Source organism: Etheostoma spectabile, chromosome 15 (assembly GCF_008692095.1).
Source record: "Etheostoma spectabile isolate EspeVRDwgs_2016 chromosome 15, UIUC_Espe_1.0, whole genome shotgun sequence".
Taxonomy (NCBI): Eukaryota; Metazoa; Chordata; class Actinopteri; order Perciformes; family Percidae; genus Etheostoma; species Etheostoma spectabile.
This window is the reverse complement of record NC_045747.1, coordinates 8690420-8703538: the sequence shown is the minus strand read 5'-3', so window position 1 is coordinate 8703538 and position 13119 is coordinate 8690420. Positions and strand designations below refer to the sequence as shown.

The following is a 13119-nucleotide window of genomic DNA, read 5'->3' as shown; positions in this document are numbered from 1 at the left end:
ACACACACACACCACAGAGCCTGGGACATGAAAATGCATGTTTTATGAATGAGTTCAGGCCTCTTGTGAATTTCTAAGGGCTGTGTGACATTTTGAGTGTAATCCCTGAACAGATGGGCTTTCCCAAAAATACACAGACACACGTGTGGGATATTCCTTTCAGAGTTTGCCAATATGCTGCTCTCTAATTACTCATTTTAGTTTGCTTTTGAAGTCAGGCCTTTTACAGTATGTGTTTGTGCTGGTTTGTTTCATGTGTCCACCTGCATAGTGTTGTAGTCTACTTTACTGTAGTTGATTTTACTGCTTTGTACACACAGGTTATCCCAAAGGACTACAAGACCATGACCGCCTTGGCCAAGGCCATCTCCAAGAATGTGCTGTTTGCTCACCTGGACGATAATGAGAGAAGGTAACAAATGTTTGTCGCCCCACTGATTTCTTTAGTAGGTTTGCACAACATCCAGTGTGATGCCAGAAAAACCAAATGTGTGTGTGGAATATGAGTTAACGTGTGTAAGCTGATACAATCATGAACAGACCATTGTTCCAGAGTTTATTGCCCTCATGGCCACTGTGTGCCAGTGTTGCTTGCTTTGGGAGCATTTAAAGTCTGTGAGGACATGGAGGGGTGAACAAGGACAGATGTAGGAGAAGAGGAGGATATGAAGCGAAGGGTAGGTAAGGGGGCAACTGCATGTGTCTGTGTGTGTGTTGCATTGCGTTTTGTTGTTGATTATTATAGTAACTTGTCTGTATGTCAGTATCTTCATAGTTGCCTCAAAGAGAGAGAGGGATGCCAATTTCCCTCTATCCCTCCCTTTTTCGTACCATCTGCTCCTATTCATTGTTCTTTCACATTCCTCCTCTCTTCAACTATCCTTGCTCCATCCTTCCATCTGTACCAGATCTCCAGCAATGGCTGGGTCTGGCTCTGACAGGAAAGAGGGGGGTTGTGGGAAAGGCTCTCAGGTGGCTGGCGATCCTGTCCGCCAGCCGGAATAGTATTTCATTGGCGGGGAGAATCCATTATGCCCCATGGAGAGGAAAACACCAGAGCTTTCCTGCTAGCTAAAGCCTCCACGAGCCAAACCCAAAACACACTCTTTCCAGTCTTTCGTCAGCAGACAATTTACCGTGCTTCCTTGGCACAGGAACGCAGGTCTCTGATTGCACGTCAGTGCTTCTGAAGCAGTCTGGAGCAGAGTGCAATATGTGATAGATCTGGACAGTCTGAAAAGCCATGTACTTGGGTGGCTGATGTGGCAGATTAGAGTTACACCACAAAAATATGTGGCAGTGAACCACAAACCATCAGGTTTTAATGTACTCAAGGCCTCTTGGCATGCCAAGCTATGTAATGGCGTCGTCGTCGGCCCATGAAACCATGCGTGAAGTAGAATTTATTCGACTGGCTGTCATGTTTGCCTTCTTGCTACACACAACAAGCATCATCCATTAATGCTGTGCACACAGGAATTCCTTGTTGTGTCACAGCAGCCCTGAAGGCTCTTAGCTAGTGAAAACCTTGTCTGATTTGCTAGATTGAACAGTGACATGGCAGTTAGTTGGCTATGCCTTCATCTAACTCTCTTCTCGTCTCTCTCTCTGTCGCTTTTACAGTCTCTCTTTCTACTATTCTTCCTCACTCTTCACTCCCAGCTGATGATGCTGGACGGCTGGCTGGTGGCTTGGTCATATTGTGGTAATGTTGTGGTTCTTGTGCCTGAAGCCCCTACCGACAAAAGTGTATTGATGTATGGCCAATGTGGTCCTCCAGGGTTTATGAAAAACTGCATAAGCAACCAGCAGGCCTTTGCACATGGCTTCGTTGCTATAGAGCACACTACATGCTCTCATTGGTAAAATTCGGCACAAACTTTGCCTGAGAAGGTGCATATCTGACATATTCCTGTTACTACAGGCAACAAAACAGAAAATGAAGCCATGTTGATGCTTTCTGTTGTGGCATTGATGAAGTCCTGGTATGAAGTACATTGGCTTCTTTAGATGTGCCAGAATTGTCCAGGACTGACGCACATTAGCAGATGGAGTCTGACTGCACAGTCTTCTCTCTCTGTCTCTCCCTCCCTTTCTGTTTCTCACTCCTCCCTTGTCTGCAAAAAGCTGTCTGTTTGGGTTGTCAGATGCTCTTGCACATTTGGTCTCATTGGGTGAGAAGGTAGTGACAGTTGACTACTGCTCCTGGTATGGGCCTGTACTTGACATCAGGGGGATGGGTTAATGCATAAATCACTGGATGACAGATGGTTACATGCATAAACGTCTGACTATCTTCCTTGACTGCTGGCTGGCATTGCAAAATATATTTTTTACTTTGTTTGATAAATGGCTTGAAACATTCACACATTTTTTTTACAGCTCAATCCAATCTCACACTCTAATGTATACCAATCAAAATCTTTACTTTTCTATATGGATCATGATTTGTTCGTGTCTTGAGCGCTGGGACTGCAGTGGAGTCAGATGTACATTTTTTGTTGTCCATAATGCACACAGCTGAAAATTGAGTTCCAATAAATTCCTTGTTAGTTTAGTTTATTGCTTTAGAGACAGCTCTGGAGAGAATAGACCCATCCCATGCATCTCTGATTGACAAGTAACTGTCAAAATAGATCTACGTAAATTATTCATATCAACCACTCTTTTGTATGTACAACATACATGTCTTTCCAGAGAAAATCTTTCAGCAGTGAAGCTGCCCAGTCAGTCTTTTGTTAGGGCTAAGATGACTGAGTGTATAATTACAGGAATAGGCCAGGCTGAAGAGAAATGATCCAGGAGGGCATCTTAGGACAAGCAGGATATTCCTTAAACTAAAACAGAGCCAGCTAGTGGTCTACGCTTTGATCATATCCTGTTTTGTAAATGTTTACTTCCTCATTTTCCATTGTCAGCAATGTAAAGATGTCAGGGTTTACAGTATGTGGTTTCTAGAGAGATAATGAAAACAGAGACTATAGAGGGCATTCAGTGGTGAAGGCTTGTGTTTTCCCTACAAACTAAACACTCAGATTACCTCTTTTTTCTACTTTAGTGTTGTTCCACCTGAGCTCAGGTAAAGGTGAGGGACAGAGAAGGAAAGTTACAAATAAAAAAGGAAGCAAACGAGATGTGGCATTACCTCTCTTTCTGCTATTTGCACCCCTACTCTTTGCTCTCCTTCATCCCTCTCAACAGTCCTCTTTCTCTGAGGTAATCAAGCAAATCTTTCCTATAAACTACATAAACAATAGTTGTGATGGAGATTGAAAGGGTTAAATTAGGAAGTGGTTTAAGAGAACAATTGTACAGTACCTTTGTACTTGTACAAGGGTGAAGCAGCCACACTCTACATATACGTGTATAACCAGGCACACAAATACCACCATTACTACCAAGGACGAAAGGGATTACATTGTAATGTGAAACACACACACACACACACACACACACACACACACACACACACACACACACACACACACACACACACACACACACACACACACACACAGGGACATTCTCAAGTATGTATGTCAGACTGAATTCCCAGTGATGCTGCTCCAGCTGGGAGCGGAGAGTCTTTGATTAACACACCATTCCATATGTCAAACTTTATGGCCTCAAAGTTTTTGAGCTCCACCAGCCGTGTGTGTGTTTGTGTGTGTGTGTGTGTGTGTGTAGTCTATCTGTCCTCAGCTGCCTGGAAGTGAAACCTGAACACTTTTCTGCCTTCAGGATTTCAACTACACACTGTTAATGTAAATGTTTTTTTCAAACACTGAGGTGGTTACAGGCATACAGAGCAAAGATCAAAGAGCAAAGCACCTGCTTGTCTTGTACACAGTACACAGTATTTAAAATAATATTATCCAGTTTTATCCAAGACACACATACACTGTACGTAGTGCGTACACTAGTGAAGCGTCCATGCATTGCAGCACTTTAAATTTCATAATATTTGGTTTATCTAAATAAAAAGGTTTTGTTAGGAATACAGACTGTGAGGAAATGTACATATGCGGTTCCATCAGGGGACAGTAACTCCCTCTGTTTATCTTTTTGGCTGGTCTCTAAACTGACGTCTGAATCTCTGCCATGGTGTGGCTCCCACTGGGCCACTGGGTGGACCCCTTTTGTTTGTTTCCCATTAGCTGCTATAATGACCTCATTATGATATGCCCACACAAACAGACACACAAGATAAGCTGGGAACAGGTGTTTGATTTCACATTGTGCTGAGCTTGCTTTACTCACACCCAAATCAGCCTACATCCACCTGTCTCAATACTGTAACCATACCGTGGTTGTTATCATATCGACTGAAACTATTATCTCATCTTACCATCGGGATTTGTGATAATTCTGTTTTGGTTTCAGCTAACTAACAGCACTTAGAAGACAGTTTTTAGATTAAAGGTTTTGACAAGTGCAGGGGTTGATAACGAAAGAATCAGGTCACACTGTTTTGCACAGTTTTGTATATGGATGTCAAGTTTACAGGCTTGTGTTTGTATATGTATGTGCCCATGTGTATGCACACCACCTGTTTGTCCAGGTGCACCCTTATATAAGATTTGCCAGCCTATCTCCCTGCCACTTCCCCGATAAAAGCCTGTCTTTTAATATTGTCAATAGTACTATCGCCTGTTTAAACACACATTATTTCAATCCTACTGTAATAGTGTTTCTTATCTTTCTTCTTCCTGAAGTGATATGAAATGAGACTTCTGAAAGCAGTAGACCGTGTTCTGTATGTGCTCATGTTGGCCTGATTTTGTTAGTTTTTCTGCACACTTGGATAAATGACCTTGATGATCAACATTGTTAACGTGTGAGTGCAATGATGGAGAGAAGGCAGGAAGGGTAGGACACAGGAGCAGTTCTTTGAGGTCATAATTCAAGAGAGATTAATTACAGAGGAAGAGGCCTCTGGGAAATCTATCAGAGGTGCATTTATTTTTTCCCTTGACACAAACACACACAAATAGACACACATGTATGCTCATCAAGTTGTCTTCTTCTGTCCAGATGCATTAGTCTAATGCCCTTATACTACAAAACACTCTCCTGGGGACAGCACAGACACGAGAAGCCCTGCTCTCTGTATAACCACATAAATAACCTGGCAGGCACAAGGAAACCCTGTTTATCCATTTCCTTGAGCTGCCTTGGCAGAGTTTGCCATATTCTAAAATAACATTGCCATCTGGTAACATGAGTTGTTAAATTGTTTCATGTCAGGACCCAATTCTAAAATCGAGCCGATACAGCACTTTATCTTTGGTATGTGGAAAGAGAACCAGATACTCAAAAAATACTTAGTGAAAAATACTCAGCGATGGTACTTCATACCATTCCATAAGAAGCACAATCAATATAACAATCAAGATTTTGCAGTGAAAATGTTATAGCAAAGGATACAAGGTGGGAAAGAGTTGTGAAGAGATGATGCTTACCTCATCCTGCCTGGTTTAATCCTCTAATTAACAAGCAGAGTAATGAGTCGATGAAGTGACCGATTAGTTGACCTCTGACCCCCAACCCTGACCTCTGCACCTTCCCCAATAGCCCCTGCCGATGGACAGGGAACATCTTTAGTGTACTGGCACTCTTTGTGTGTGTGTGTGTGTGTGTGTGTGTGTGTGTGTGTGTGTGTGTGTGTGCGCTTGAAGAGGTGTAAAAACAATAATAAATAAATCAGTGAGAGACAGAAAACTTGAACAAACAAACAATAGCGAAGTGAAAGACTACAAAAACTGCCCGAGAGAGATCTGCCTGGTGTCTTGTTCCAGCAGAAGTTTATTTAAGGCCTGTGTGGAGGGACAAAACAACAAAGACGATGCAATGTGAGATAGTGTGCTGTGTAGCCATATCAGATGAACACACAGCTTTCATGATCATATCAGATAGCTCAGTCATTTGAATCAGGCTCCCCATATTAATATGAAACTTGAACCCAGTGCTTTGGTAAATGGGTTCATATTTGAAACACAGACACGTCTTTATAAAAGGAACAGAAAAGCAAAAATAGTTTTTTGGGAAATGACAAATTGCAAAAATGCACAGTGATAGTCACACACTACCTACATCTCCATCAACTTCCACTAGTATACAGTGGGACTCAAACGTGTGCTGTTACCATATAGCAGGCCTTAGGGGGTGTTTTTGTCACACACACACATATAATAATAGTAAGATAAGATAATATTAATCTCTTGAGTCATTGCTTCTGCTAGTCTGACACACTAGTCATTGTACTGGAAACAAAAATATATACAAGTACAACATTATTCTGTGCCTACATGCTTGGACTCTTGTCTTACATGACCCCCTGCAGCCGGTCCTTCCTGGCTGCATGTAGTGTAGGGGAAACAGGATGTAGTTGCACTAAATGGATGGCTGTTTGTCTGTCCCACATTTTTTTTCTCGTGATTTTGGTGTTACTATTGAGGAAGTATCCTGCAGTGGCTATTTGTGTGTCCTTTTCCATCATTGAGAGGCCATGTTTCTCTCTGTGTTCAGGTGTGAAACAATTAAGGGTGCTTGATTGTATTTTAGGGTGGGCTACGCAATAACAGCACGAACAAATTAGCAGGTTTTTGTTGTCAGTTGTTAAGTCTATTTGTTTGTATGTATGTTTGTGTTTCCTGTCTTACTGCGTCACTCATTGACTCTCCGTGTGTTTACATCCCTGTTCTTCCTGAGAGCGTGGTGGTCCCCTTTTTCCCCTTTTCAGAATTCCCTACTTTCTCTCACTTTTTCTCTTCCTGTCTTTCTACCTCTCTCAGTCATGCAAGCTCATTCACATCTACATTCACAGTCACATCCAATACCTCCCCCACAGTCATGTGTAGTCTTCTCTCTCCGTCCCCTGCATGGCTTTGTGCTGCTGCCACAATGCCAGGGGCCAGGCGATGAGGTCACTCTCCACAGGAGAGCTGCAGGCCTGACTGAACCTCGACCATCCCCACCACCATCCAGCGCACAGACGAGGCCAGCAGTCTCACCTCCCCCAGTGCACTACATTTTTCCCTTAGCTCAGACAACTTCACCTTTATGCCCATGCAAACCCCACGGCACGCACACAAACATATTATTTGTAGGATGTTCATATCCATACATGCATGTACGGGCTGCTTGCCAGCTAGTGCAGATGAACACACTCATACATGCACATTACTGTAAGAATTGCACATGTGTATGCACATACACACAGTTACACACACAAGTCTACAGATAACTGGAAACTTTTATCCTTTCTTATACCCTCTGCTGTGTTCTAACCTGTCCCCTGCTGCCTCTTCCGCCCCCTGTTGTCTTTCTCCATCCTTCACTCTATCCAATTCTCCATCCAACTCTTTAGAAAGTAGTGAGTCATGTAGTGGTGTTAGTGTCTGGAGGCCTTTAAGAAAGTTTTATTCCCTTCAAAATGTACCCCAGAGTCTCTGCTGGACATTTTTCCAGCTCGCTATGATTCATCCCTGCCTTTTCAGCTGCTTATACCATCACTGTGTTGTGGGGTTGCGCGTGTGTGCGTGGCGTGTGTGTGGGGTGTGTGTGTGTGTGTGGTGTGTGTGTGGTGGGTGGGTGTGTGTGTGTGTGTGTGTGTGTGGTTGGTGTTGTGGTGTGTGTGTGTGTGTGTGTGTGTGTGTGTTTGTGTGTGTGTGTATGTCCATGTGTAAGCTGTCTGATGATGATGATGGGTTAAAATAATTGGTTTGTGAATATGTGCATGCTAAGTGCATATGCGTCTCTGTCTGCTTTGCATAAAACAAGAAAACAGGAGAGAAACTGACCTCACAGAGATCTGAATAGCAGTTGGGTCAATGCCGACAGTAGGGGATTCACCCCAATCTCACCACCTCAATCTCACCTCGTTCTCTCCTAACAAAAGGTCCTCAAACATCCTTTAACTTTTGAGAGAATGAAAGTAAGGGAACCAAAATGCTGTGTGTGTGTGTGTGTGTGCGTGTGTGTACTAGTGGTAGTATATTGGTCAGGAGTGACTCAGGGCATATGTGATCGTGGACAGCGCCACGTTTCATTTCATGTGAATGAATATGTAGGGTAAATGTGCAATTGCGCATGACAGTGACTTCCTAGCCAGTGTTTTCCCCTGCTGTGAGGACATGATGTTCCAGCAACCCCTCAATGCCTTTATAGCTCAGCCAGGCCTAAAGCACAACCCACTCACTGACCACCACACACTAGCCGGGGACAGAGCAGCCCAGCGCCCTGCAGAATGGCCTGGCTTGGCCCATGGCCTCCTATTGTATACATCCCATCGGCTTTGTCTATGCTACTGTGATAGGTTCCAGTGTACAGGCACGGACAACAGTGTTGTTATAGTGTGTTAATTCTCCCATGACCTCATCATTGGTTTGTGGGTGTCACTCTGGTTGAGTTTTATTTAGATTAGAGGTGCTCAGCCCATTTCTATGCTTGAGAAGTTTGAATGTGTGATGTCTCAGAGAGCTTGTGTTATAGAATTTAGGCCATCATAGAGCAATGTGGCCTTTCAAGTGATTAGACTAATGCTGTTCTCTGGTTTTCTAAAGTACAGTACATAAAGTGACTCAACTGTCAAGTGGCCTCTCAATTTTTGGGCTACATGAGTGATTGTATTTAAATTGCTATTTGTATTCCAATAGCAATTTAAATACAATCACTCAATAGCAAATGAATCCTATTTTATTTGTAATTTTCATCAACAACTAGCAAGAAACCTTAAAAGCAGAAACAAAAACTAATTTAATGTGAATGAGAGAAAGGGTGATACATTAAGGACTACAACTGTGAAAAATATCCTTCAGAGAAACAATAAAAACACACAAACAGTATACATACATATAGTATAAATAACAGATTCAGGAAAAAAGCGACACTAAAAGGTCACTGCATGTCTTGATCATTTTCCGTTTTATTTGCAAGTAATGGACTGAAAAAACTGCTCCACATTGATTTCAATATCTTTTCTGTCATTTTTGCTTCACAAAAACAGTTTATCCTCCCACATATTTATGGATTCAGTGTGTATAAAGCTTTGATATATCTTTGTGTTCTGTGCTGTGATGGTGTGATGACATGCTTCAAAAGTCTACGTTCTTGCTTATTAAGATTTTCAAGAAGTAAGGAAACAGTCTCGCTGGTTTGGATGAGCCTCTCTAAACTTGCTGTGGTAATAAAATGACTTCATTCCTGATTTATGTAGGAAAAATCTTCTGACCTCACTTCTGTGAGTTTGTTTAAATCTTAAATCTATTATTAAAAGTCCGCCATTGAGGTGATGAAGTAGTTTCAGCATCCAACAAAAAGGGTTTCTCTAAGAATCATAGATGAAACTAGCACTGTCAGTTCTGAGTGAGAACATCGGAAAATCAAACTGGCAGTTTGATTTTCAGTGTACTGAATTGTTTACCTAAAGTAAATATCTTTGACTTTTATGCACATTATGTCTTTATTTTTAAATATTAGTTTTTCTAAAATTATACTTTAAAGAAATCCCAATATATCGCCTTACACACAGTAGTGAAATACATGCAATATATTGAATCGTGACCCATGTATCGTGGTACGTAGTGTATCGCCAGATTCTTGCCAATACACACACAGCCTTAGTTGCTATTTGTCATTGTTACAGTTAAATTACGTTTCAATTGTTTCCATTGTCTTAGCACATCATACACAATGTGCTAGTTGGTAGCTCAACACTGTCCAGGTCTGCAGGCTGTGTGTCTGATGAAGTTCTCTGTGTACAGCAGGGAAGGCCTTACGTCAGTCAGATGTCAGCTATTGAATGTGAACTATTTCTCTCTCCTCCATGCACCCAGTGCACCTATGCACCTATTGCCACACTGCCCACAGCACTAGCACACACACACACACACACACACACACACACACACACACACACACACACACACACACACACACACACACACACACAACACACGCTGTACAGTTTTAGCCTTAAGCATTTCTACAGTGGATACCCCGTCCTTTACTCTTCACTACATAGTCATCCACTCATCCTCCCCTCCCTCTTCCTCAGGCCCTGGGGCATTTTCAGAGTTTGCTCTCAGTCTCAATTTCAGCATATACCTGTGTTTGAGCCTGTATGCATAATGTGCTGTGTTGTGTAAACACCTCTCAGATTTAAACCCCAACAAAAGGCAGTTGATGTCCCAATCTGCTTCTCAAATGCTTATCTTGTTCTAGTGCTTGTCTTCTGTGAGTTGGCAATGTGAGAGGGGAGGGTGGAGAAGAGGAAAAGACATGCCCAGCGGCGTGTCTTGTAATGTTTAGTGACGTGTCAGGTTGTGTTGTGTGGTGTGTTTGTGTGTGTGTGTGTGTGTGTGTGTGTGTGTGTGGTGTGTGGTGTGTGTGTGTGTGTGTGTGTGTGTGTGTGTGTGTGGGTGTGTGGGTTGTGGTGTGTGAGAGAAAGTTAGAGAGCAAGGGAGAAAGAGAGAGGCCAACTCTCAGCACCTGTAACCATGTACAGGGTTATTTATCTGTAAAATTTTTTTTGTGCATTCAATTAAAATACTCTTTTTCTTCGCTCCATCTTTCCACACCGGGTGAGGAAGAGAATATGTTTTCCTCAATGTGTCTCTTCTTTCTCTTTGTCTCTTCCCCTCATTCCAGTGACATCGCTTGTAGACACATCAGAGAGGTAGAGACTTAGTCCTGTCAGCGCCTGATTCAGCCTGACCCCTTTTCTCTCTAAGTGGAGGAAGAGCTTGCTTTTTCCTGTCCTGGGGCAACAAACATCAGCTAGAGAGGGCATAAGGAAAGTGTGAAAATGCTAGTGCTGACGTGTGTTCTAGACGGACAGCATGAGGACAACCAGTTAAAGTGAGCAGAGGAAAAAATGTGTTTTAAAGTCAAGTTAATCAATAGCATATAGTAGCCTAATCTCTATACTGAGTTAATGCGAGAAGGGGAAAGGAAAGAATGGGAGAGACTGCAGGTTGGACAAGTTTGTGATGTTTTGAGGCTGACATCATGGCTGCATCAGCACATGGTGTGTGTTGGATCATCAGGTATGCCTGTAAAACAGCCTTGTCACACTGAATGCACACAGCAGTCTGAAAAGGGGGAAGCAGGGAACCAGCAGTGTATTCTAAGATTGAGAGTCAGATGTATTTTTCTCCCCTTTTTTAATTCAGTTCAAATAGTTTTTTATAGACATGATAAGAGCAAAGAAGCAGGAAATTCATATGATATATACCCACAAGTTACCTGAGCTAACTCTACTATATTACCAGTACTTTACCTGGAAAATGATTCAGCTATTCTCTGCAGCAGAATACAAAAAAATCCTATGATTTTAAACATCAAAGATTCTGATGAGTTGTATATTTACAATCGAGAGCCTGTCAAAGTATTTGGTGTTTGTTCTCCGCCCTGTAACACATCCTCATTTCTCCTCACATCCTCCCATCAACCGCCCTCTCTTTCTCTCGCTCTCTCTCTCGCTCTTTTCTTACTCTCTTCCTTCGCGGGCTGGTCCTTTCTTCCACTGCCATGCAACTCTGCCTCTCACCTCCCCGATACTTGAATGTGTATACTTGTGTGTCTGTTGAATGGATATGGAAATTGTTGTAATGTGTTTGTTTTTTAAGGCTTGTGTATGTGCGAGTAGGTATGTGTATGTTTGTGTGTTTGTTTTTGAAAAAGTGAGTGGGAACAAGGTATTCACTACATCAACTGGCTGCTTCTTAACAGCGCTGCACTCCTCTCAATGAAATATCTCTCTTTCTATTTCTCTTCTACTTCTAAAGCAGTCCCTTCAAGCGTTCCCATTGCCATTCCAGCGACACAGCACTGTGAGAAAGGCACTGATGCTCTAGGAGCATGCCCAGTACTCGTGAGTTCTTATGACAGTGGCATTGGCAGAGTAGCAAAGTCCAAGGTGTCAGTTCAGTCTAATATTTTATCTTTAAGACTACTGCTTTAATTAGGCTCAAAGGTTTCAGGAAAGCTACTGTATCATTATTTCCCTGTTAGTCTTTCCCTTTTCTCTGTTATGCAAGATTTTGCTTATGTTTGGTTGAATCATTGGTTAGTTTAGTTTCACCAACTCCTTTAGATACAGCATAAACAAGTGTTTACCCCGGAGCAGTCACCACCACAGCAACACAGGCTCCTGGATTTATTTGTTAATTTGGTTATCTCAAATCTCGGACACTGCTGGTCAGATATTGGCTACATTTATGGAATCTCACAGTTGCACGACTCGATCAGACTCTCTTTCCTCTGCTTCATCTTCCTACATTTAATTGGAAGAATGCACCACTTGCTCATTTGTCATTGACCTTTTGAGCATGATTTTTAAACTGGAAAAAGAGGACATATGTTTTGGAAATTTCTAGACTATACGCCAAAATCTTCAGTTTATGAATACATTTGAGGCGAGAAATGGGCCATGGAATGGCAGAAATGTGCTTAATTTCATATCACAACAGCTAGTGTAGGTTTCAATCAGGCATGGGAGTTTATAAATGTGGTTTGTCACATCATCAGCTAAACTCTCCCCATATAGTTTGCTGACTGGTCTATTATGTATTTGACCAGGCTGAATCAGTTCTCCAGTCATCAAGCTTGTTAGTCAGGCTTTTGCAAGGTTAGAAAATGTTGCATCTAATCACGGTATGAATGCTTAAAGATACAGACTAGACAAGTAAATGCTGCATTTTTCCTTTAATCATGTGTTATGTAACATGTCAAACAGAAACTGAACATAGGCAAACCTGAGGAAAAATATGTGCCTCACCACTGCGATTGAATTTGAAATGAGAGATTATACTTCTCTTTCTCTCAGGTGGTCTGATCATTGCAGTGCATATAAATTACACTGTTTCCTTCAGCATGTTTTAGCAGCAGTGTACAGGTCACACAGATCACTAGCCCTGGCCCTCCGGTGCTCTGGTACTGCACTGCACACATAGTGAGACACACGTGTATCCAGGTTTACGCCCCTTATAAACCCACCAGGTGTGTGGGTTTAACACAGTGTGCTCCCTGCCCTCTGTTGGTTTTAAATACAACTTCCAACATTTAATCACACAGCTTACTCTAACTAGACCTCTTAAGACCTCCATGTTGGCAAAC

At 42.3% G+C, this 13119-nt stretch overlaps 1 protein-coding gene across 4 annotated transcripts in view; it reads left to right on the top strand.

Moving 5' to 3' along the window:
• The window catches only part of prkar1b (protein kinase, cAMP-dependent, regulatory, type I, beta), a 64601-nt gene that overhangs the window by 17472 nt on the left and 34010 nt on the right, over positions 1-13119 (top strand). For all 4 annotated transcript variants that reach the window (XM_032537397.1, XM_032537396.1, XM_032537398.1 and 1 more), the window contains one exon: positions 321-412. In XM_032537397.1, coding sequence (XP_032393288.1) covers positions 321-412 — 92 coding nt within the window. The remainder of the gene's footprint in view (positions 1-320; positions 413-13119) is intronic.